At 61.8% G+C, this 23,443-nt stretch overlaps 1 protein-coding gene across 3 annotated transcripts; it reads left to right on the forward strand.

The window, feature by feature from the left end:
- Positions 1-1,021: 1,021 nt before the first annotated feature.
- PTCH2 (patched 2) lies at positions 1,022-22,965 on the forward strand. Of its 3 annotated transcripts, XM_065071552.1 has the most exons (24): positions 1,028-1,229; positions 1,548-1,740; positions 11,794-11,983; positions 12,108-12,177; positions 12,422-12,513; positions 14,379-14,574; positions 14,682-14,803; positions 15,099-15,246; positions 15,479-15,610; positions 15,690-15,845; positions 15,976-16,068; positions 16,153-16,278; positions 16,358-16,476; positions 16,592-16,997; positions 17,080-17,392; positions 17,657-17,799; positions 17,890-18,070; positions 18,593-18,876; positions 19,466-19,603; positions 19,752-19,894; positions 20,165-20,264; positions 20,657-20,902; positions 21,043-21,447; positions 21,558-22,965. In XM_065071552.1, exons 1-23 carry the CDS (start codon positions 1,158-1,160, stop codon positions 21,445-21,447), a joined length of 4,068 nt encoding a protein of 1,355 aa, XP_064927624.1. In that variant the 5' UTR covers positions 1,028-1,157; the 3' UTR covers positions 21,558-22,965. The 3 variants fall into 3 exon arrangements, with proteins under 3 accessions (XP_064927626.1, XP_064927624.1, XP_064927625.1); XM_065071553.1 differs by lacking the exon at positions 15,690-15,845 and having other exon boundaries at positions 21,558-21,778; XM_065071554.1 differs by lacking the exons at positions 15,479-15,610; positions 15,690-15,845; positions 15,976-16,068; ... (11 more) ...; positions 21,043-21,447; positions 21,558-22,965 and having other exon boundaries at positions 1,022-1,229; positions 15,056-15,240.
- The last annotated feature ends 478 nt before the right edge of the window (positions 22,966-23,443 follow it).

Below are 23,443 nucleotides of genomic sequence, written 5' to 3' on the forward strand. Positions count from 1 at the left end.
AAGGCATTGGGGGGGGGTACCTGTCCTATGGGAGAGGACACCTGGCCCCTGAAGGGAGGATGCGCATCCCTTGGTGTGGCTATAGGGGAGATGTGCAGACTCTGGTAGGGGCTGACTGTCCTTTGGGGTGGCTATGGGGAGCTGCCCAGCCCTTGCAGGGTGGGCATAGGGGGACATCCAGCCTTTTGGGAGGGCTGCCTGTCCCTTGAGAAGTGGTTTGGGGAGATGCCTCGCCCTGGAGGGGATGCCTGGCCCTTTCGGGGGCTATGGAGGAATGTCTGGATCAAGAAGGGTAGCAACGCAGGATTGCCCAGCCTCGGAGAGAGGCTATGGGTGCACACCCAGCCCTTGGGGTGCTTTTGGTGGGGATGCCCATCCCTTGGGGCAGCTCCAGGGGGTAGGTATGGGAGAAGGGTGCTCATTGCTGGGGGGTACTGTGGGAGGATGCCCTGCTTTTGGGGTCCTCATCCTCAGGGGATAGCTAGGGGGGAGCTGCCCACTCTTGAGGGGTGCTTGAAGGGGGATACCCATCCTCCTTGGGGCTGGCTGTGTGGGGATGCCCTGCTGGTGGGGTTTGCTATGGGGGGTTCCCCATCCTTTGGGGTTCGCTGTGGGGGATGCCCACCACCAGGAGTGACAGTGTGGGGTGCCCACCCCTGCCGCGCGCCTGGGGGGTGTTCTGCCCATGCCTAGGGGTGTCTGTGGTGGGGCTGCCTGTCCCGGGACGGGGCGGGGGGGGATAGCCCTGGGCGCGGGGGGTGCCGTTGCCCGCGGGCGGGCCGGACCGGGCCGCCCCCCAGTGCCGCCGCCGCGCTCCCCCCCGCGGCGGGGCCGGGCCGGGCCGTGCGGTGCGGGGGGGCGGGCGGGGGGGTGCCGCCGTGTGTGGCCGCCGGCGGCGGGCGCGCCGTTGCCTAGCAGCGGCGATGGGCGCTGCCGCGGCGGCGGCGGCCAATGGGAGCGGCGGCGGCGGCGCGGCCCCGGCGCCCCCCGCCCCCGCCTCCCCTTTAGAGGCGCGGCGGGCGGCCGGCGGCACACAGCCCTCCGCACCGGCACCGCGCTGCTCCGCCACCGGCACCACCGGCCCCGCCGCGCGCATGGGGGCCGCCGTGCTCGGCCCCACATAACGGGGGGTGCCCAGCTCCGCCAGCCGCCCCGCCATGCCGGCCGAGCCCCGCCGCTCCGCGCCGCCGCCACCGCTCCGCGCCGCCCGCCGCAAGCCGCTGCCCGAGGTAAGCGGCGAACATCGCCCGCTCCCGCGGGGGGCTCCTGGCTGGGGGGGGCTCGGGCTGCGCGAAGGGAGGGCGGAGGAGCGCGGGATGGGCCGGGGAAGCGCGAAGCGGGAGTGGTACCCCGTGTCTCTCGGCTTGGAGAGCCGCTCTCTCCCCGGCCGAGGACCCCCGGCATCGCGGGTGCCGGAGGGGTCCCGGTCCCGCTCCGCAGCCCAAGGAGCGTGGCCGCCGCCGCGGGCATCCCGGGCCGCTGCGGGCTCCCTCCCAGGCCGGGGCTCCCCTTATCCGCTCCCAGCCTGATCCTCGCCCTCTCCCCAGGGTAGGGCCGTGAGCCAACGGGCCCCGCTGTGGCTGCGGGCCCGCTTTCAGGCGCTGCTCTTCGCCCTGGGCTGCCGGATCCAGCGGCACTGCGGGAAGGTCCTCTTCGTGGGGCTGCTGGTGTTCGGGGCGCTGGCCGTGGGGCTGCGGGTGGCCTCCATCGAGACCGACATCGAGCACCTCTGGGTGGAAGGTAAGCGCGATTCCACGGGCTCAGCCGCCCGTGGGAACGGTCCCTCTCCTGGACCCGGCTTTGTCCCTCCCGCGGGGTGCGGAGGTGCGGGGCCGTCCCGGAGGCAGGTGACAGCGCGGGAGCAGGGCGGGAGGAGGATGATACCGCCGGGATTCCTGCGTGCGGGGCCGCGGAGGACGGGGTCGTGGATGCCCGCGAGTGGCGGTCCCATCTGCGCGGTCGCTCGAGCGACGTCTTGCGCGGGTGCGGTGTGCTCAGTCGCTGAAGGACTCCCACGCGTGTCCCCGAGGGGTCCCTTGCTCGAAGGTGCCGTCGCGTCCCCGCACGGGCGGGAACGGGGGTCGCCGCCGGCTGAGTTCACCCCACGCATGGGCACCCGCTTGCCGCGGTGCCGCTCCCCCGCCGCCGGGCCCCTTCCCCGCGGGAAGAGCCGCCGGGGCCGGTCGCAGCCGTGTGCCGGGGCAGGGCCAGTGCCGCGGGGCCACCGGTCCCGGTTCAGGGACCCCTACCCGGCGGGGACGGAGGAGCAGGCAGGGTCAGGCAGGAGCAAATCCCCGTTTCCGAGTGGAAGCGGTTGATCCCCCTCCTTTGTTATTAATAACTCCAGCGTGGATTTTTCTCTCCCCTCTCCCTGCGGCTTCACTCCCCGGCGCTGGGATTCGCTTTCCCTGCACCTCTTTCCTGCTTTGAGGCGCCCGGGGGGGCAGCACCCCGCATTGCAGCCCCTCATCCCTGCCAGGCCCTGGCTGGGGGGGGGGGGGGTCTCCCAGCCTGGGGTCCCCGGCGGAGTGCTGTGCAGGGGCAGATGTTGCTCAGCGGAGGGGTGTCAGCCATCTTTGTGCGGGAGCGTTGCCTCCTCCCCCACGCCCCGCTCCCTGTGTGGTCCTCAGCTACTCTTGGATTTGGTTCAACAATAGAAGCAACTTTGCTCTCCCACCCCCTTTTTTTTTTTTTTTTTTTAAATTAAAAAAAAAAGGCGCTGTGCTCCCTTGCTGCTCGCACACAGATGCATGCACGCACCCCTACCCAGGAACGCCAGGCTCTCCCACCTGCTCCTCACTCCTGAGGGGTGTTTGTCCTCCCCAGGTCTTGTCTGCATCACCCCTTTCCTCTGCACCACATAGCAGAAATCCGGTGATACCTCCCGCTCAGGCTGGTGCTGGAGTGGTGGCTGCCGGAGGAGGGACACGCTCCCTTGGTGGTTTCCTTGCTCCAGGTCGTGGCTTTGGCTCTACTGGATTTTTATTGTGCTTTTGGGGTTGCAAGGAGTTGGCGTTTCATGCAACCGGAGCCAGGGAAGTGGCTGTGGTTGTTCCTGTTGGGAGGGAACAGGACTTGTGGCACGTCGGGGTGGAGAGTGGGACGGGGAAGGGGCCAAACCTGGGGACAACTGGAAGTGCCCAAACACCTGGCTTTTCTCGCACACATGCTCTGCATCCCACTGTGCTTCCCTGCTCGCATGAGTATGGCCAGGAGGTACTGCGGCTGCTGTTGGGGGGTATTCCCCCGCATTGTGGTGTGGCTACAGCCTGGGTGCCGGGGCCTCTTTGAGGACCTGGCTGTTTCTCATGACTGGGACAGCTTCTTTGGTGTCAAGAGCTGGATTCTTTTTTTAATTTTTATTTTTTAAACCCCACAGTGAAACACCACTGACCTGGGGTGTCCTGTGCTTTCTCAGATGATGGGTACACACAGCCCCAGGAATGGCGTGCAATGCTGGGGGTGCTCTGTGGGATGCTGCTTGGGGCCATTGGCCTTCCTGGGAGGGCTCTTCCCCATTTGGGGCAGACCCCTCCATGCCTTGCTCCTGGGTGGCATGACTGCAGCGTGCTCAAGGAGGCTGCCTTCAGGCATTGGCACTACCTGTGGCCACCAAGGACAAGGTGGCTGGGGTGGCTTTAGTCCTGCGGGTCCCTGACAGGCATGTGTGGGTCAGGATGTGGATCCCTGCAGCAGCTCTTTCAGTCTCGTGCAGCAGCTCTTTCAGTCTCGTGTATCAGCTGTGGGGTTGCCTACCTCCCCCATAATTATCTGTGGATCCTTGCCTCTCAGTTGGCTTCTGCTTCTGCATTTTCTAGCGAGATCAAAGCATCCCTTGGTGTCCTCGGGTGTACCCAGCCCTCCTTGATCTCTGGATCACCCATTCTGGTGTGGAGATGTGTGTTACTGGGGGCAGAAGGGCCTGGGTTCCCACTGGGGAGCAGGATGTGGTTTCCCAGACTCTGTGGTTTGATCCTGAGTGCTTTAAGCTGCTTCTGGCTTCTCTCAGCCACTACTTTCTCCCATCCCTGGATGTGGCAGGGGGGCTGGTACTGCTGTGACAAGTCGAGGCAGCACAGTCCTTGCCTTCAGGCTGGCAAATCTGGATGCCCTGATCAGCCTGGCCCCAAAGCTTTGGGATCCCCAGGATGCTGGAAGACCTTGTTTCCTTCCCAATCTGTTTCTGTGTGGGGAGATGTTTGCAGGAGTGTGGTCCATCCCAGCCCTGAGGCAGTGCTGTGGGGTGTTTAAGGGGCAGGTTATGTGTGTGGGGACCTGATCTTGTTGTCCCAGCTGGTCCCCCAGCTCAGGGCCTGAGTGGTTGAGGGTCCTGGGGAGCCTCTGATAACCCTGCTGAAGCTGGTCTGTGCTGGCTCACATCTGCCTAGCCAGGCTGTGAGATGTGGGTTGGTGATGCTCCAAGCCAAACCACCTCAGCCAGGTGAGGTCTCAGCCCCATGGGAGCGGAGCATGACACCGAGCTGGGCTGCCCCTGCTGCAGGCTGAGCTCAGCCCTCTGGGAACTGGGGGTCTGTTGGGCAGGGAAAGGAAGAGAGCTGCTTCCTATGTGGGCACCAAGCTGCCGTCTGCCACCAGGGGAGCAGGGGGGCAGCGCTGCTTTGGCCCCATGGCTGGGGTCAGCGTTGGGGCTGTGCGGATGGCAGATCCCCTGACAGGTCCTCCTGAGACTGAGCTCTGACCCTGGCCACCGTGGGAAAGCACAGGGCTCCCTGTTTCATTTCAGAGGCTGTCGCATGGGCTGGATCTGGCTGGGGCTGCTGGTGGCGCCCTGGGCGTTATGCCTGACTCTCATCCCTTTTTGGGAGATGGAAGGAGCCCGTGTCACCCCATAAATTGGACTCGACTGTGGAAATGTTCAATTAGGCTCCTCCAAAGCAATTAGCCACTCAGAGGCTTTGAAATTCTGGCTAGTGGTGAGTGTTGAGTTACCTCTAGACACCTGGCAGCTGTTCCCGGCTCTCCCAGGGTGTTCGCAGGGCCAAGGGACCGGGGCGGTGAGCTCTGGGCAGGCAGAGCCCTGGGTGGTGAATGGGTCTGCCTGATTTATAGCACCGAGGGCTGGTTCAAAGGAAGGCCGGGTTAATTCCTAACCGGAACAGCCGAGTGTCCTGCGCAGCCGTCGTGCTCTCAAAGAGCTGCTGAATCTCCCCAGAGGAGACCCCATCCCTTTCCTAGAGGGGTCAGGAACACCCCAGATGTGCTGGTGGGATTAAAATGGGATGTGTGGTATGGGGGCAAGGGGAATTTGCTGCCTCGTTCCCTGTTTGGGACATGAAGCAGAGACACCCTCAGCCCCTGTGGCAGTAACTTTTGGCAATAGCTTTCATCCTTCCTTGACCTCTGCAACAGGACTTGGTAAGGGGCATCCCCTCCCTGGCACCCAGGACTGGGGTGCAGCCCAGGGGCTCCCCCGATGGCAGGGGCAATCAGGAGAGGAGACCCTGGCTGGCTCCATCATTGCAGAGAGAGGAGAATCAGGGATGGGAAAGCCACAACAAAAACCCAAGGATGGATATTCGGTGCCCTCTCCACCCTGCATCTGCTCTCGGGAGACTGTCCATCTGGACCCTCTTCCTAGCCCAGTCTCCACTGTGTGCAGTGGGACCCATGGAGGGGTGTGGGGCAGCAGCCGTGGGGGGAGCAGGGTCCCATGGCCATTCCTGGGTGGGCACGGGGAGAGGTGGGTGGTCTTGTTGCTGCCAGCGGGTGGGTTTTGTGGGGTGAGGCATCAGTGCTGCGGGCTGAGAAAGGAGCAGGCGAAGCTGGTCTGAGGGTCTGCGTGGGGCTGGCACTGGCAGCGTGGGGGGCTCCCGTGGCAGCTCGTCCATGCAGTGGGAGCAGCAAGACGCCTGCCAGGATCTGGCCTGAGCCGGCTTCGCGCCCAAGGGGCGGCTCCCAGCCTGCCACGTCCCCGCTCTGTCCCCAGATGGGCGTCCTGTGGGGAACAGGGTCCCCGCTCCTCTTGGGGTGCAGTGGCATAGGTGTGGGACACATGGGGAGGGACGGGGCTGCCCAGGGTCCCCAGCATTGTCCTGATGACCCTCCTACCCAGCCTGATGGTATTTTTCCTTCAGGACCCTGCAGTCCTCTCTGTTTGCAGGGTCTGGGCGTCCTTGGGGACCCTGTGCCCCCATCCTTTGGGGCTTGGAGGAGTGAGGGGCAGCCAGGACCTCGATACCCCATGCAGCAATGTCCCCGTTATCCCAAAATCCTGCCTGCATGGCTCTGCCCTCCGCTCCAAAGCACCTTCTCCCTCCCAGCCGCGGCTGGCTCTGAAAGGACCTTTCTTCTCAGGGGGGCTCGCCCAGCAGCCCCTGCCTGCCCAAAGATGGGGCACAGGCAGTTCGCCTTTATTTATTTATCTTCGGGAGGCGAGCGTGAAACCTCTTGCTTTTCCTTTTCCCTTCCTTGACAGCTCAGTCAGCTTTTTGGGGCTGGAAAATTTTGCTAATTAACCCAAAAAGACTGAAGGACTCTTTACAGATGGCTGTGGCTTATCTGCCCCTATCCATTTTGCTTTGCTTTTCAACTTTATGTATATTTCTTGAATTCCTAGAAAGTGAGGGTTTTTTTCTTTAAACTTAGACATATCCATGGACTTAGGGAGGGGGCTTTTTTTCTTCATTTTAGATGTTATTTGGTGGCTGGGAGGGGGCAGCGCCAGGGCCCGAGAAGAGGGTTTTATTATCTGCCTCTCCCTCGGGCCTGGAAAAGTGGTCTGAGTTCAAAAAATTCATTTCTTGCCTGAATGAAGCCAGCAATGTGGAAAAATTTCACCATTCAGAGGGGGATGAATGTATGTTTCAACCACACATTAAGTGACATTAGCAAGCAGTGGAGTGCCTAATGTGGCCATTTTTCACAGCAGCCAACAGAGGGGGTGATTAGCATAATTAGTACAGGCAGCCCTATACATATGGAAATGGCAAATGCCTAAATGCCAACACCAGTGGAAATTTATGTCAATGCTGACAGGAGTCTTAGCAGTGAATAGTTCCCAACTGAATCCCCTCTCCCCCCTTTTTCTTCCCCCCCTACTTTTTTGGGTGTCGCACTGTCCCCTCATTGCTGGCTGGGGCGGTGTGAGCTCTGGCTGCCCCCCCTCCCTGTGCTGGGAACTGTTGCCCCACGATTTGGGGTAATAAAGACATTAATTTAGCTTTGCTGTTAAACAAAAGGGTTTGGCTGGGGCCGACAGCTGGGGAGCCATCCCCAAATGGGTGTTTTCAGCCCTCCGCTGCTGGCTTTTTGAAGGCATCCCCCTTTTCTGCTGCCCCTCTTGACTTAGTTGAATGATGGGAGCCCATTTGGTGGGTCTGGGGTTTGGCTGGAGGTGCCGGGACAGTAGCGAGCCCTTGTTCATCTCTCGGTGGTGCTGGTGACACCCATCTGCCACCCACCTACCCCCCCCGCTTCTCCGGGGCTGGCACTGTGCTGTGGGGTGAATGGGCCTGGGAGGACGTGTTTTGACAGGATGGGGCCGTGGGGCTTTTGGCGAGGCCGGCGGTAGCAGCCGGGACAGGTAAAAATGGCTCTTTCAGCGTGCCCTGGGCGAGACTTCCTCCGGAGCAGCATGGGTCCTTTCACTGCCTCCCTAATCCAGCTAATCCGCCCCACAACACTTTGAAGGTGGCCTCCAGCTTGCGCGCTGCTCGGCACGGGGAAGCGGCAGGCTGTGAGGGATGCTTGGGGCAGCGCATCGGGACCCCCTCCCACCGGGATGTGGGATGGTGCATGGGATGTGGGACAGCGCTGGCATCTCTTGGATGCCCCTGAGGGCTTTAATCACCCAGAAGTGGGCATATCTGCCAGTGTGATCTGCTCTGTCTGTGCTGTGGGGTGGCTTGGAGGTCTGGTGTTTGGCCCCATGGGTGCACCTTGTTGCAGGGCAGGGGGGGGAGTGCTGTAGAGGGGGTTCCCCCTGCAGGTGACTTTTCATCATGAGTCTCAGCATGACCTTGCCCTCCTCCCACATGTGGACTTGAGCGGGGGTTTCTAGTCCTGGCATTGGGATGTTGTGCTGTGGAAAGGGGGCTGCTCCCCAGGAGACACCTCCCCCATTACTGCTCCCAGCTCTTCCCTTGCTGGGGAGCACGGCTGGACCTGGGGTCAGGGCTGGTGTGGCCCTGGCACAGGGCTGCAGTGTCCCCCGTGCACCAGCTGAATCTAGGACTCATCATGTTTGTCACCACATCCTGTTATCCCAGGCTTGAGGACAATGCCTGTTTTTTGGAGGCCAAGCTGAGACGTACCCAGGTGTGCTTCCTCCCTGACACTTGGTCCTACCTGGGTCACCCAAGTGGTGACAACTGCAGGGTCCCACCTGCGGAGCAGTGGCATTGCTGTTGACCATAGCTTCCACCTGCTCTGGGGACACACAGAGTGGTCCCTGCAGCAGCCTGCATCTCCTGGGTGGACACTTGTGCCTCTCTGTGACCCCCCAGCACCTCCCATGGCCCCCCTTACCTCCAGCCCCTTTTTCCTCGCCAGGCGGGGACAGCTCGCTGTGGGGCTGGCAGCCCGCCCTGACCAACTGCCCTCCCAGCACTGTCTGGGCACGCTGCCCCTCACCCGTGGGCACTTGGGGACAGGACTCCCGTGGGGCTTGGCCACCTCCTGCCCTGGATGGGCACAGCGGGTTGTCCCTTGCTGTCATGCCAGGTGGGGTGGCTGTGAGGTGTGAGCCCTGTGCTGAGTGGCTTACAGCTGTGTTGGGGGGCAGCAGGACCCAAAATGGGCTCCTTTGCCCCCAGACTGTCTGAACCAAGAGTGAGTGGTGCTGAGAGTCTGCGGAGGGATGTAGAGTGACCTTGGGTGAGACCCCTTCCTGGGCAGGAGGGCAATGCAGGGGCTCTCTCCTGGCTGGGAGCAGGGGCAACACCTTTACCTCCCCCCTCAGCCTGAGGCTGCCCATGGCTGGAGGATGTGGGGGTGCTGGCACAGGGTGCTGTGATCCCAGCAGCTGAGGGCGCAAGCTGGTGCCACTGGGTGACAGTGAGCGGCTGCAGCCCTGGGGCTGTGGCTGTGGGTCCTGTGCCAGGAGGGTTTGGGGAGCGGTGTCGTGGGGGGGGGCGGTGGGCAGCTCAGGCAGGGTGGCCAGGAAGGGGGCAGGGAGGCTCCCGCCCTGCTCTGTAATTTTGTGGCGGATGCTGTAATTATGGGGAGGGCTCCCCCGGTGTGGCCTGTGGACGGGAGAGAGCTGTACACACAGCCGCCCTTGCTGTTGGGGACCCTGTCCCCTCCCTGGCAACCATGCACTCCCTGCTTGGGCACGGTGGGATCTTGCTGTGCACCCTGTTTTTTTTGGGGTGTGGGTGGATATGGAGTACCGTTCACCCTCCAGCCCACACACTGCTTTGTGCCTGGACCCCCTGACACCCCCAAGCATGAAACCCTCAGCCAGTGGTACCCAGAAGCGGTGCCCCCCTCCAGAGAGGATGCTCATGCAAGGCATGGATGCCCCTGGGGACTGTCCTCACTCCAGTCCCTGCTGTGAGGTTTTGTTGGGGCCTGGGGAGGGGTTCCCTTAGCCTGGGAAGGGAATCAGAGATGGGGGGGAAAGGCAGCCCCCCACCAGAGAGTGGAGCAGGCTGTTAATAAGCAGGACTGGGTCGCCTGATTGGAACCAGAGGGCCCTTTGCATGAAAAAGCCAAGGGCTCTCTTTGTTAATTGGAATTAAAAAAAAAAAAAAAAAAAAAAAAATTTACATACAGTTCCTCATTAATGTGCTCATTGTTGGTATCGGGGTGCCCCCCCGTCCCTCTCCGCGGGCTGGGGGGCTGCGTGCGGCATGGGGCGTCTCACTCTGCTCCCATCCCCAGGCCGGCCGGCGGGCGCGCGCCCGTTTGAAGTGTCCTTGGCAGCCCTGTGTGCGCTGCCTTGTCTTTTCATGTTGCTCTTTGGTTAATTAGGGTGTTGGAATTTGAGGCTTCCTCACGGCCTTTGAAGCTTGCTGACGGCTCGCAGTGCCCTGTTCCAAATTAACACTAATTACAAGGGATGGCTTTTTATTTTATCTTTTTTTTTTCTTTAATTTTTTGGGGGGTTCCCCACCCCACTCCACCACACTTGCAGATGTGCAGCTCCTCCCGTGGCTGTGCTGGGCGGAGATGCCCGTGGGGCACAGCAGGATGTGTCCCCCGGGAGCAGCAGTGATGCCGGGCACCCCCCCATCGCTGTATCCCACCACCCGCCTGGGTTCAGCGTGGGTGGTGCAGCTGAGATCAGAGCAACTCAGTGCACCTCCTGCCCGACCTCCCAGCCTGCTGGGAAGGGGATGGCTTGTCCTGTCCCTACCCCCCTGCAGGGACACCCACCCTCCCTGTGTCCTCGTCCCCTCGCCCCGGGCGCCACCATCCCCTTTGACACACACACTAAGGCTGTGGCCATGTCCCCCCCTCCCTGGCCCTGGCACAACCTTCATCCCAACTGGCATCTGATGGACACCAGCTGCTCCACAGCCCAGCCAGGAACAATACAGACGCTTGCCCCCCCCTTCTCAAAAAGCAGGGAAAAAAACACTCAAAAAACACAAAACCATATAATAAGTCATTAAAAGGGAAGATTCTGCTCCTTATTTGTGGTCTCCCTCTGGCCTCCTCGGTGCTGGCGGGGGGCCAGGCCTGCCGGGGCCCCCGCCTTTTGCTGAGGGAGCGTCCCGGCATGGATGAATCCTGACCCGCTCCTTCTCCCAGCACCCAGGGCTGGGCAGGAGATGGCTTCAACCCCACCAGCAGCGCTGCCTTGAGATGTGCCCTGACCCTAGGCACCCTGGGGCATCTCTGGTGGGTGGCACAGGGGTGGGGGCTGCATGCAGCATCCACCCCTGGCAGGGAGCTGGCATGGTGGCAGCTGTGTGTTGTGCTTAGGGGTCTCAGGCTCAGCCTCCCACCCTCCTGCATGCTGTGGTGTCCACTCTTTGCTGTGTTGGGAGGGATGGGAGCCCTTTGCTCGGTGGGGGTGCGGGTCCCTGGAACAGTGCTTGCCACGCAAAAGGCCACGCAGGGTTTGAGCTCAGCCCCAGCTGCACTGCTGGGGGTGGATTTCTCTTCTGTACCGAGGCATCTGTAAATAAAGTCAGCAGCTTCTCCCAGAAACTGTGGCCCTGCCACACTCAGAACTCTCTTGCTGCTGGCGGGGACAGATCCTCAAGCCTTGGTGGGAGGAAAGGGGTTCTGTGGATCTCCCCAGCACTGTGTCTGTCCCCTGTCCCCAAGCCCTCCTGGGACAGCCTGCACCTGCAGGGTTTTGGGGATGCCCACCTATCCCTATATCCATCCCCTGACCAAAATGCTGCCTGCCTCAGGGTGCCAGGGAGCAGCTGGGCAGGAATGGGATGGGGTGTCCCTAGTTTTGACTGCTGCATCAGGGTCAGTTTGTGCTGGGCATCTGTGGCACCCGCTGAAGGTGGGAGTGGGCAGGATGTGTCCCATCCACTTCACCAGCTTTCCATCTGTGGGGTTTTTCCAGGGAAAGCAAAGCCAAATCTGGAGCTGGAAATATCCGTGTTGATGGGAAGAGGGATGCCTGGGCTGGTGTGGGCTGGGGTGCTCCAAGCTTGGGTCCTCTCAGTGTGAGCACACAGAGAATGCAGCAGTTGGGGAACCCTATGGCAAGAAGCCACCCGGGGTTAATGTGGCACCATGTGGTGCTGCGGGACCGTGCTCCTGCCTGTCCCCTTCCCTGGGCATCCTGATGGGCAGGATGGGTTGGTAGGGTGAGGTCTCTGCTGACCTTCGTGCTGACAGCGCACTTTACTGTCCCCTCTGCAGCGGGCAGCCGGGTGAGCCAGGAGCTGCGCTACACCAAGGAGAAGCTGGGTGAGGAGTCCGTCTACACCTCCCAAATGTTGATCCAGACCCCGAAGCGGGATGGGGAAAACATCCTGACGCAGGAGGCCCTGCAGCTCCACCTCGAGGCGGCCCTGGCCGCCAGCAAAGTCCAAGTCTCACTGTATGGAAAGTGAGTCCAGCTCTGCACGAGGGTGGGACAGGGACCCCCACTGTGTCCTGTGTGTCCCCCACATCCCTTGCTCTGTTCCCCATGGGATGATGCCCATCCTCAACTCCTCCTTCTGCCTTTCCAGATCATGGGATTTGAATAAGATCTGCTACAAGTCAGGTGTCCCCATCATTGAGAACGGCATGATCGAGAGGGTAAGTGGTGGTGGGCATGGCATGACTCCCAGGGAAACCCCCCCACAGGAGATTCATCCCCCAAGAAACAGGCAGTGGATGGGCTGTGGTGGGAATGGGGTTACCAGCCTCAGGTGCTGCAAAGGCACCATAAGCTCCATGTAGGAGGATGCAGGTTTGGGCAGCCCAGCAGGGCTGGGGGTGGGAGGGAGCAGGGGGAGCCTCACCCATCCCTGCTGACCTCTCACATCTGCTTCTCCCACAGATGATAGAAAAGCTGTTCCCCTGTGTGATCCTGACACCTCTGGACTGCTTTTGGGAAGGCTCCAAGCTACAGGGAGGCTCAGCCTACCTCCCGTGAGTGTGGGGAGCCATCCTGGGGTGCGGGGGACTGTGGCTGGGAGCGGGGGCTGGGGGGGCTACCAAGGGGCTGTGCTTGTCCTCCCCGTGCAGCTGGGTGCTGCTGCCCTGAGGTTCACAGTGCTATTGCTTGTCCTGCTCAGCCCTAGGATGGTCCCACCACTGTTGCTTGTCCTGTTGGGTCAACACCCTGGGACAGGTCCCTGTCCTTGTCCACCTGGCCTCAGTGACACCAGACAAGGATGGGGACGTGGGAACAGAGGCCGTGCTGCAGGCAGGTCCCTGGGGGCTGCTCCCCGCCCCGGCACTTTGTGGGTGCCACGATGGCGAGGAGTCAGCTGCACTCCTGAGCTGTGCTCAGGGACACAGAGGGTGCAGAGTCCCCAGGGTGCGTGGTGGGTGACTCCCAGCCAGCTCCCTGCCACCGCAGTGGTGGGGCTGAGGACCCCGGGCTGGGTTGGGGGAGCCCCCCCCAAACATTCCTTCTGTTTACGCGTGTGTTTGTCCGGGAGAGCCGGGGCAGCTTGTGCATTGTCAGCAAACGCAGCCCCGCGCTTTCTCATGCTAATGCTGCTCTGAAAGCTGCCCCTTGCCAAACAGATGAAAGAGTGGCCTTATTCAGGCTGCTGCCGGACGGAAGGAGGGGGAAGGGGACACAGCATCCCCAGCCAGGACTCGGGGACCAGCTTTGTACCCCCAAGACCTCAGGTTCTCCCCATCCCAGCTTGGGGAGCAGCCGGGAGTGGGAGTGAGCGGGGCAGGGGTGACTGTGCTGAGTGGGATGCTGGTGGCATCATCCATTGGGGATGGTAGCATCCTGGTGCTGGGGTAGATGGCAGGCAGGATGTAACCCACAGCAGTGGTGGGACCCATCTCTCCTTACAGCTGGGTGAGCGAGTGCCCAGGTGGGCACCCTGGCCAAGCACCAGCCGGCCCATGGGGACTCGTCCCCCTTTTTAACTCCAAGGGGTGAGCAGGGCGGGAGCTGGGAGAACAAAGAGCAGCAATCTATGGAAAGACAAAAGGATTTGCCCTGGCTCAGTGAAGCAAGCGAAAACAGATAAAAGGGGCTCTCTTTGGAAGCAGTAGCAGCTCTGGTTGGTATGTGGGAATCTGGAGCGGCCGGCTCCGGCCCAGCCAGCCTTCATGAATTATTAGGCTGCATTTCTCCCCAGAGCCCACATTCGCTTGAGGCTTTTTCTTCCCCTTTGGAGCACTGGGCTGGGTTATTGGCTTTTTTGTGTGTGTCCTTTCTGTTTTAAAAAAGAAGCCGAGGCTGGGAGCTGGCCCCCGGCACGCCAGCCTGGGATGGAGGGAACAGAGCATCCACGGGCAATGGAAAAGCCCCTGTTCCTTGGTACCCAGTTCCCATGGGGTCCCACTAGACCTCCGAGGACCTGATCCATGGCCACCTCCCAGCATTGTCCTGAGCCCTCAGAACCTCTGCTGAGCCCCAAAACCTCCAATCCGGGGGGAGATGGCAGGAGAGGCTGGAGGGGCTGCCAGGTGCCCTTGCGAGCCTGCTCCCCTCTATCAAGATGTTAGCCTGCAGGCAGTAATCGGCCTGACTGCTCACACAAAGCGGGGCCAGGCGGTGGGGCGGGCTCCCCCCGCTTTGTCCCAGCCTAACAGGATCAGGCACGCTACTTGACTCAGGGCACGGCCCGCTGTGCTGTGCAGGGCATGGGGGATGCTGGAGGCAGCCCTGGGAAGGGGTAGGGACTGATGCTGCTGCTCTACATCCTCATGCCCTGCCTTCCAGGGCACCCCCTGAGACCCATGGGAGGGGGTGGCAGTGATGTTGGTGGTACTACATGTGGATTTCGGCATCCCACATCACCTCAGTTCTGCTTTCTCCCCAGAGGCCGCCCAGACATTCAGTGGAGCAACCTGGACCCTCTGCAGCTGATGGAGGAGCTAGGGCAATTCACATCCCTTGAAGGCTTCAAAGAGCTGCTGGACAAGGCAGAAGTGGGGCAGGCTTACATGGAGCGGCCCTGCCTGGACCCTCGAGACCCCCAGTGCCCCCCCAGTGCCCCCAACAAGCAGAGTCAGCAAGTAGGTCACAGCCCTTGGGGTCCAGGAGGGGTGTGGGGGCTTGCTGCTCTCTCTCCTACCTGCCCCATGGTCCTGCATCCCTGATGTCTTGACCCCTCTGCCCTCAGAGCCCCGATATCCCAGCTGAGCTCTCAGGAGGCTGCCATGGCTTCTCCAGGAAGTTCATGCGCTGGCAGGAGGAGCTGATTTTAGGCGGCACGACCAAAGACTCCCAGGGCAAGCTGTTACGGTGAGTCCGCCGCAGTGCGGGTATCCCCAGCTGCGGCACTTCCCCCCGCGATGGTTTGGGGCAGGGTTCCTTCATCCTCATCCAGTGCCCGTGAGAACCCTCCCTGGCTGCAAGAGGGGCTGTGGGGCTGTTTGAGTGCATGGTGCTGGCAAGTGGGGCAGTGCTTTGGAGCAAGGCGGGGACAGAGAGCAGGATGCATGGGCCCTCTCCTGGGAGTCCAGGGTGGGGGACAGACCCATTCCCACATCCCAGGGTACTGCAGCTGGTTCCAGCAAGGTGTGTGCCTGTTCCCCAGCGCTGAGGCCCTGCAGACCATGTTCCTCCTCATGAGCCCTCGGCAGCTCTTTGAGCACTTCAAGGATGACTACGAGATCCACGACATCAGCTGGAGTGAGGAGAAGGCGGCTGCCATCCTGGAGGCCTGGCAGAGGAAATTTGTAGAGGTAGGCACTGGTGATAGACCTTGTGTGTGGCTGGGCAGGGCTGAGCCTACACATGGCTGCACATCCCCAGCCTCCAGGTTTTTATGTGGCCACAGGTCCTGGCACCACTGCCTTGTGGTCTTGGGTCTCCAGGGACCCTCAGTGGCGATGCTGACACCCTGGGTGGCTCTGGGGAGGATGTACTGGGAAGCTGGAGGGTCCTGACTGCTCTAACAGGGTGCTTTTCTGTCAGCTGGCACAGGACTCCATCCCAGCCAACGCCACGCAGAGTGTCCACGCTTTCTCCACCACCACACTCAACGACATCATGAAGTCCTTCTCTGACGTCAGTGCCATCCGGGTGGCCGGGGGCTACCTCCTCATGGTGTGTACGTCCCCTCCCTCCATCCCCCACCGTCCCTTTCTTGCCTCCCTGTCCCTGCTAACCCGCTGCACTCTTCCAGCTGGCCTACGCCTGCGTCACCATGCTGCGATGGGACTGCTCCAAGTCCCAAGGGGCTGTGGGCCTGGCCGGGGTCCTGCTTGTGGCTCTCTCTGTGGCCTCTGGCCTGGGGCTTTGCTCGCTGCTGGGCATCTCCTTCAATGCAGCCACCACCCAGGTATGTGCTGGGGAAAGAGCCAGGTACCATGGGGCTGTGGCACCCTGGGGACTGCAAGGTGGCCAGGTGGCTGGGTCCCCTCCTGGGCAGTGGCTGTGTCTCCTCACTGACACCGGCTGCTCTCTGTCAGGTCCTGCCCTTCCTGGCCCTTGGCATCGGTGTAGATGACATGTTCCTGTTGGCTCATGCTTTCACTGAGACCAGCCAGCACATCCCCTTCAAGGTGAGCACCGAGCCCTGCCCAGGGGCTGCCCAGCCCCTTCTCACCTCCCCGCAACCCCTCTCGTCACCCCCTCTGTCCCCGCAGGAGCGGACAGGCGAGTGCCTGAAGCGCACGGGGACCAGCGTGGCTCTGACCTCCATCAGCAACATGATCGCCTTCTTCATGGCAGCCCTCGTGCCCATCCCTGCCCTGCGTGCCTTCTCCCTCCAGGTTCGGCTGGGCTCCCTCTCCAAGGGGACAGTGGGAAGGGGTGACCAGACCCGACTCTGATATATCTCCCTGCCCACAGGCTGCTGTGGTTGTCGTGTTCAACTTTGCCATGGTGCTATTCGTCTTCCCTGCCATCCTGAGCCTGGACCTGCACCGCCGGGAGAAACGCCGGCTTGATATCCTCTGTTGCTTCTACAGGTACCGGCACTGGGCTGTCCTGGGTGGGGCTGACCCCATAGGTCCCCCCCAGAAGCATGAGGTGACTCTGCTCCTCTCCCTCAACATCTTCTCCTTCTTTCCTCTCTCCCTGCAGCCCTTGCTCCTCACGGGTCATCCAGATCCAACCCCAGGAACTCGCTGACGCCAACGACAACCACGCCTGCCACCCATCCCCTTATGGGCACCCTGGCATGGCCACCAGCACCCAGATCACCACCACTGTGCAAGCCTTCACCCGCTGCGACCCCTCAGGCCACCATGTCGTCACTGTCCTGCCACCCACCTCCCAAGTGTGCACCTCACCCACCGTCCTCCTGCCCCCCACCGACCCCCTAGGCTCGCAGGTCTTTGCCCCATCCAGCTCTACCCGGGACCTGCTGGCCCAGTTGGACGAGACCAAGGGCGGGCGGGAGTGTGTTCCCCTGCCCTTCTGCCGCTGGAGCCTTGCTGACTTCGCCCGGGAGAAGTATGCCCCGCTGCTCCTGCGGACCCGGACCAAGGTGAGGTGGGGACAGCCCCAGCGGTGCCACCCAAGGTGGGTGGGTGGCACAGGACCCTGCCTCACCCCCACTCTCCCCGCAGGCGGTGGTGGCGGTGCTGTTCCTGGCGCTGCTAGGGCTGAGCCTCTATGGCACCACCATGGTGCACGACGGGCTCTACCTGACAGACATCGTGCCGCGAGACACCAAGGCGCATGCCTTCATCTCAGCCCAGTTCAAGTACTTCTCCTTCTACAACATGTTCATCGTCACCAAGGGTGGTTTCCACTACCCGGGCGCCCAGGCTGCCCTGCTCAACCTGCACCAGGCCTTCAGCACCGTCAAGTACGTGGTGCGGGAGGGCAACCGTGACCTGCCCAAGATGTGGCTCCACTACTTCCAGGACTGGCTACGAGGTGAGGGACATCCCTCTTCTCCACACCCTCCCCTGCCCAGGGACCTCCCCAGCTCACACTCTCCCTGCTGGCTTGGGAATTCCTTCCCTTGTGTGTGGCACCCTGGGGAGAGTGGTCCTGTTCCCAAGGTGCCCAGCAATGCCAAGCTGAGCCCTGGGGTTTCATTGTGCCCATCCTGCTGTCACCATGCTCCCCGGGGCACACAGGTTGCCATGCAGAGTGATGTGCTCCAAGGGACACTCACCCCCCATGCTGTGTCCCTAGGGCTCCAGGCCACATTCGACAGGGACTGGCAAGCGGGGCGCATTACCCATGACAGCTACCGCAACGGCTCTGAGGATGGAGCGCTGGCCTACAAGCTCCTCATCCAGACTGGCAACAAGAAGGAACCTTTCAACTTCAACCAGGTACAGGGGGACGGGGCTGGGATGACCAGTCTGGGGATGATGCTGTGCCTGCCGCCCTGCTCATGATTGCTCCTGCTCTTCTCGCCGTAGCTGACCACGCGGCGTCTGGTGGATGAAAATGGCATCATTCCCCCCGACACCTTCTACATCTGCTTGACGGTGTGGGCCAGCAATGACCCCCTGGGCTTTGCTGCCTCCCAGGCCAACTTCTATCCCCCGCCACCTGAGTGGATCCATGACAAGTACGACACCACGGGCGAGAACCTGCGAAGTGAGTGAGCACAGTGGGCTCCCCACATCCCCTGCCTGCCCCCCAGCAGTGCCCTGCAGAGAATCCTGCTCCATGCACCTTTCCTGCCCCACAAGCATCCCCCTGAAGATAAACCCCCCTACATCCCTCATTCTGTCAGCATCCTGCGGTACAGAAACTGCCCTGTGTCCTCCTGCATCCCACATCATGAGCATCCCACTGCACCTCCCCCTGCCCTTCACCATCCTGGTGCAGTAACATCCCTGTGCTCCAGGCCATGAGCATCTCACTGCAAAGGAGCATCTGCACCCTGTTCCCCCTCTGCCACACAAGCTCCCCTGCTCCCCAAAAGCATCCTGCTGGCAGAGAAACCCCCTCCTCCTTGCCTCCAGTCTGCTCCTTGTGTGCTCCCCAGCCCCATGGTACCCAGACAGGCATTGGGCTGCCCGGGCTATGCTAAGACTGGTGTGGATGGGGTGTCCCTGTGCTGCTCATATCCCCATACTGCCCGTACCCCCATACTACCCATACTCTCCTCCCCAGTCCCAGCAGCCCAGCCGCTGGAGTTCGCCCAGTTCCCTTTCTACCTGAGTGGGCTGCGTCGCACAGCTGACTTCGTGGAGGCGATCGAGAGCGTACGGGCCATCTGCAGAGAGGCTGCCCAGCGCCATGGGGTGCTGAGCTACCCCAGCGGCTACCCCTTCCTCTTCTGGGAGCAGTACATCGGCCTGCGCCACTGGTTCCTGCTGGCCATCAGCATCCTGCTGGCCTGCACCTTCCTTGTCTGCGCCCTGCTGCTGCTCAACCCCTGGACAGCCGGCATCATCGTGAGTACGCCTCCTGACACATGGGTATGGGGGGGACATCTGACCATGCTGCCCTCCCAAAGGGTGGGAACTGGGACATCCAGCCCTGTTTCCATCCTGCTGGGTGGTCCTAGATACTTGCTTCATGGGATCAGGGCAATGGGGTGGGCAGGGGCACACGCTGGGTGGAAGGGACACTTACTTGTATGGAGGTGGCAGTGGGTGGGAGACACCCATATGGAGGGATCAGGGACATGGCTTATGAAGGGAACATATGTGGAGGCACCAGGGGTTTGGGGACGTCCAGGCAGAAGAGGGTAGGAGGAACACCCATATGGAGGTGGCAGTGAGTGAAGAGCCTGGATGGAGGGATCAGGGACACCCCTCATGAAGGGAACACATGTAGTGGGCAGGGATTTGGGGATATCCATGCAGAAGGAGGGTGAGGGCCACTTCCAGTAGATGGAACAGAGGGGCACCACAAATAGAGGGAAAAGGGGGAATGGTGTGAGGCTGCCCTATATGGAGGGGTAGGTTTGGGCATGCCAGGCAGACCAGGCAGATGGGACAGCTGGTCAGAGCCACCCCTCACTGATCACACTGCCTCCAGGTCTCCATCCTGGCCATGATGGCAGTGGAGCTGTTTGGCATCATGGGGCTGATGGGCATCAAGCTGAGCGCCATCCCTGTGGTCATCCTCATCGCCTCGGTGGGCATCGGTGTGGAGTTCACTGTCCACGTAGCCCTGGTGAGTGCAGGCAGACCCCTGCCCAGCCGTGGGCCACGCCAGTTCCCATTCCCTGGCACCCTCACCCCCTTGGCCATGTGCTGGTGGGTGGTCATGTCACGGGTGGCACATGGGGACAAGTCCCACATGACATCCCTACCCCATGCAGGGCTTTCTGACGGCCGCTGGGAGCAGGAATGTGCGCTCAGCCGCAGCGCTGGAGCACACCTTTGCACCTGTGATGGACGGTGCCGTCTCCACCCTCCTGGGTGTCCTCATGTTGGCTGGCTCCGAGTTTGACTTCATCATGAGGTAAGTGCTGGAGGGAGTAAACCAGCTGCTTGCTGCCCTTCAAAAGCTTTGGCAGTGTGGGCTGGTGATCATGGCAGCCTCCCTGGCTGGCAGTGGGGATGTGGAGCAGCTGACGAGGATGTGTTTTGCTGGGGACACCCACCTTGTCTTGGATGGAGGCTGGGGAGAGACGGCAGGGCTGGGGTGTGTGATGTGGCAGGCCATATTCGGGGTGGGACAGGATTCATGAGGGTCATTCCCACTCATCCCCTCTGCCTGCGGCCCCCTCAGGTACTTCTTTGCGGTGCTCACAATCCTGACGCTGCTGGGGCTGCTGAACGGGCTGGTGCTGCTGCCCGTCCTGCTCTCCGTCATCGGGCCACCTCCTGAGGTATGAGAGACCCCATCCTGCCTGTCCTTGCCCCTCCCTACCCTGTACCCACCTCTCTTCAGCCCCCACTCCCCCTCACCCTATATCCATGCTCGCTTTGCCCATTCCCAACATCTCCCCATACCCACCTCAGCCCATCCCTTACCCTGTACCGTCCCTGCTTTACCCCATGCTTTCTTTGCTTCATACCTGCCTGACCCCTCTCCTACCTCACTCCGCACTGGACTCCCCCCATCCCTCCCTGACCCATCTGACCCCATCTCTGCCTCACCTCATATCCATCACCCCACACAATCCTCGCCCCATCGTCACATCACCCCATACTTCCTGCCACCCCCTTCTCCATCCCTGCATGTTTCTGGTCCCTCTGACACTGTCCCCTCTCTCTCCAGGCATCCCTCGTGGATAACAGCCCCCGTCTGTCCCCTCCGGAGCCGGTGCCGCCATGCCTGGGCCCTGGGGGGCTGTACATCCGGCGCACCCCAGCCTGGCCCGCCACCTTCCCCAACCCCTCGGACACAGAGCGCTATGCAGAGGCCATGGGGTCAGGCACCCCCCGGGGACCCTTCATTGTGCCCCAGACCCCAGCACACATCCTGCTGGAGGCCGGCAAGGACCCCAGCTTTCCCCACATCACCGTGAGTGTCTCTGCCCGCTGTGGCATCCCCTGAGAGAGTGGTGGCGGATAGAGTCAGGGGATGGGGGCTCGTGGGTCCCCTGTGACCCTGGTGGGATGCTCAGCATGGCTGGGGCCCCTCACATGCCATTTCTCCCCCAGGTGCTGAAGCCCTACAAGGACAGCCTGGAGGTCCAGGGGAAGAAGGAGGCTCCTGGCCCACAGCCCTCGGCCCCTCTGCCCTTTGGGGAGCCGTGCCCTGTGCCACCCCGAGACTACCCACAGCCCTGCCCGCCGGCTGCCCGGCCAGTCCCCCCTGCAGCCCTGCCTGCCTACAGCACCCACCTGCAGGGTCCTGCCGGCAGTTACACCACCGTCACGGCCACTGCTTCAGTGACAGTGGCCCTGCACCCCACACTGCCCGGCTCCTACCCCAGCTTTGGCCCCGAGGGCTTTGCCAGTGGTGAGCAGGATTGCCTGGAAGAGCCCAGCACCGCCAGCACCGCCATGCCCAATGCCTTCGAGATGCAGAGCCTGGGACACCATGGGGCAGGTGCCCGACGCTAGGTGAGCTTGGGGACACGGGCATCCTACCCTTGGGCTTCTGCATGCTGGCATGGGGGCACAGGGTGGATTTGGAGGGACCCAGATGACCCCCCAATTCTCTCTCCTTGCAGATTGCTGGTTCCTGGGCAGAGCATCTCCCCAGTGCCCAGTGGGCACAGGAGGGTGCAGAGCGGGGTTGCCCGCATCGTGCTGCTAATCGCCAGAGCGGTGATGCCCCCCAGTCTTGGCCGAGGAGGACCGGCCCCCTGTACCCCCTGTAAAGGGACTCAGCAGGGCAGGCTGGCACTTCTATGCAAGCTGTGTGCAGGCCACGCTGTGCCAATGGTGCCATGTCCACCCTCCCAGGGTTTGGGGTTACCCTGCCTTGGGCTTGTTCCACGCCCAGAAATGGAAGCACTAACTCCCCTCCCTCTGTTTCTGGAGCTGCTGGTGCGACAAACTCAGTGCCCTGCCAACTCCCCCATGGGGTCACTGGCTGCTCCCTGTCACCTCCTCCTGGGTCCCCCCCACCCAGACCACAAACTGGGGTTCCCCAACAGGGTGCCCTGGTGCCCCCATCCCGATAAGGGGACAGCCCCAAAGCCAGCCGTGTCCTGGGGTGCCATGGGCAAGGCCTGAGGCAGGCCCCCCCCACCTTTATTTATTGCAAAGGGAAACTATCTATAGAGATATATATATTTTTAAGCTTATTTTAAAAGATTTATTTCTCAGCCTGTGGCCTCGCCCAGCTACCCCGGGTGCAGGCAGTGAGGGGGTAGATCTGTTGCCGGTGCAGAGCTGCCTGCCAGAGGCAGCGGGAGCCTGGGGCCGGGTCACAGACCTGGTTCATGTCCCTGCTCCATGGGGTTTTGGGTGACCATGGGCAGCTCACCCCCTTGGACACGCTACTCTGTGCCTCAGTTTCCCCACCGGCAAGCACCGGGGGGCTGGAGGTAGGGGATGCACCATGGAGCCGGGGAGCCTGTTGCTCCCACTGCACAGGCAGGGTTTGGGGGGGGTCTTTAGGTTAGTCCTTGCTGTGCTGAGCTCTGGAGCTGTCCCATGGCCCCTCGTGCAACGTTTATGCTCTGCCCTGGTGACAGCACATGCTGGTGCAGGGCCAGGACAGGGCACGCTGACGTGGGCACCTGTGGTGCCACCAGGCACATCTCGCTGGGGCAGCAAATTTCTCCCGGTGTCCCCATGCAAAAGGGTTGTCCATGAGGCCAACCCCTGTCCCCATCCCCATCCCAGGCACCGTCTGCGCCGCTACCCAGCACTTTAACTCCAGCGGTGTTTGCTGTGCCTGTGGCCCCAGCTCCCACCCCCTGGGCCCCCAGACACTGCCGCTGAGTTGGGGTGGCCTGGGGGCCCCGTCCCCATGCCAGGCGTGGGCATGGTGGGCAGCCCCCTCCCAACACGCCATCTAAGTTATTTATATCAAAGAGAGCAAAGGTTTATTTTTGTAGTTTGTACAGGCGGTAGTGGGGACCGAAGGTTTATTTTTAAAGAGTAAATATATATATTATATATAAATTATCTGCTGTATCCGGCCCTTTTTCTTGGGGGGGCACAGCTGAGGCGGGGGGGATGCTTGAGGCAGACCCAGCTGTGTACACACATGCAATGAGGTGTGTGGGAAGGGATGGGGGTGCACGCGGTGGAGGGGGGTGTAAGTGTGTGTGGCACAGGACGGAGGGTTGGGGGGTCATTGACGTTGGTGCAGTGCTGCTGGGTCGGTGCACAGATGCTGGGGTGTCCCCTCCCCGAAGTCCCAGGCTCCCCATCCCGCCCAGCCCCTTCCCCACCGCTGGTGCCAGCGCCCGCTGCTGCTTGCAGCACAGCCCCGCTGCCGGGCGGGGGCAGCACGGCCCTGGGGAAGGGCCCCAGCACAAGGACCGGCTCGGGGGCAGCACCGGCCCTGGGAAAGGGGGAGCTCACCCTGTGTCCCCATCCCACAAGGGACCCCTGCAATCCCGCCACCCCTGGAGTCACTGCTGAGATGTCCTCGCAGCTA

This window comes from Columba livia, chromosome 8, assembly GCF_036013475.1.
Source record: "Columba livia isolate bColLiv1 breed racing homer chromosome 8, bColLiv1.pat.W.v2, whole genome shotgun sequence".
Classification (NCBI taxonomy): domain Eukaryota; kingdom Metazoa; phylum Chordata; class Aves; order Columbiformes; family Columbidae; genus Columba; species Columba livia.

Excerpts from the sequence above, each read along its gene's own strand:
- PTCH2 (XM_065071552.1), top strand. The coding sequence starts at position 1,158 with ATGCCGGCCGAGCCCCGCCGCTCCGCGCCGCCGCCACCGCTCCGCGCC. Across the intron at positions 16,477-16,591 it reads ATCCTCTGTTGCTTCTACAG|CCCTTGCTCCTCACGGGTCA; the intron begins GTACCGGCACTG and ends CTCTCCCTGCAG. Across the intron at positions 17,800-17,889 it reads AACCTTTCAACTTCAACCAG|CTGACCACGCGGCGTCTGGT; the intron begins GTACAGGGGGAC and ends TTCTCGCCGTAG.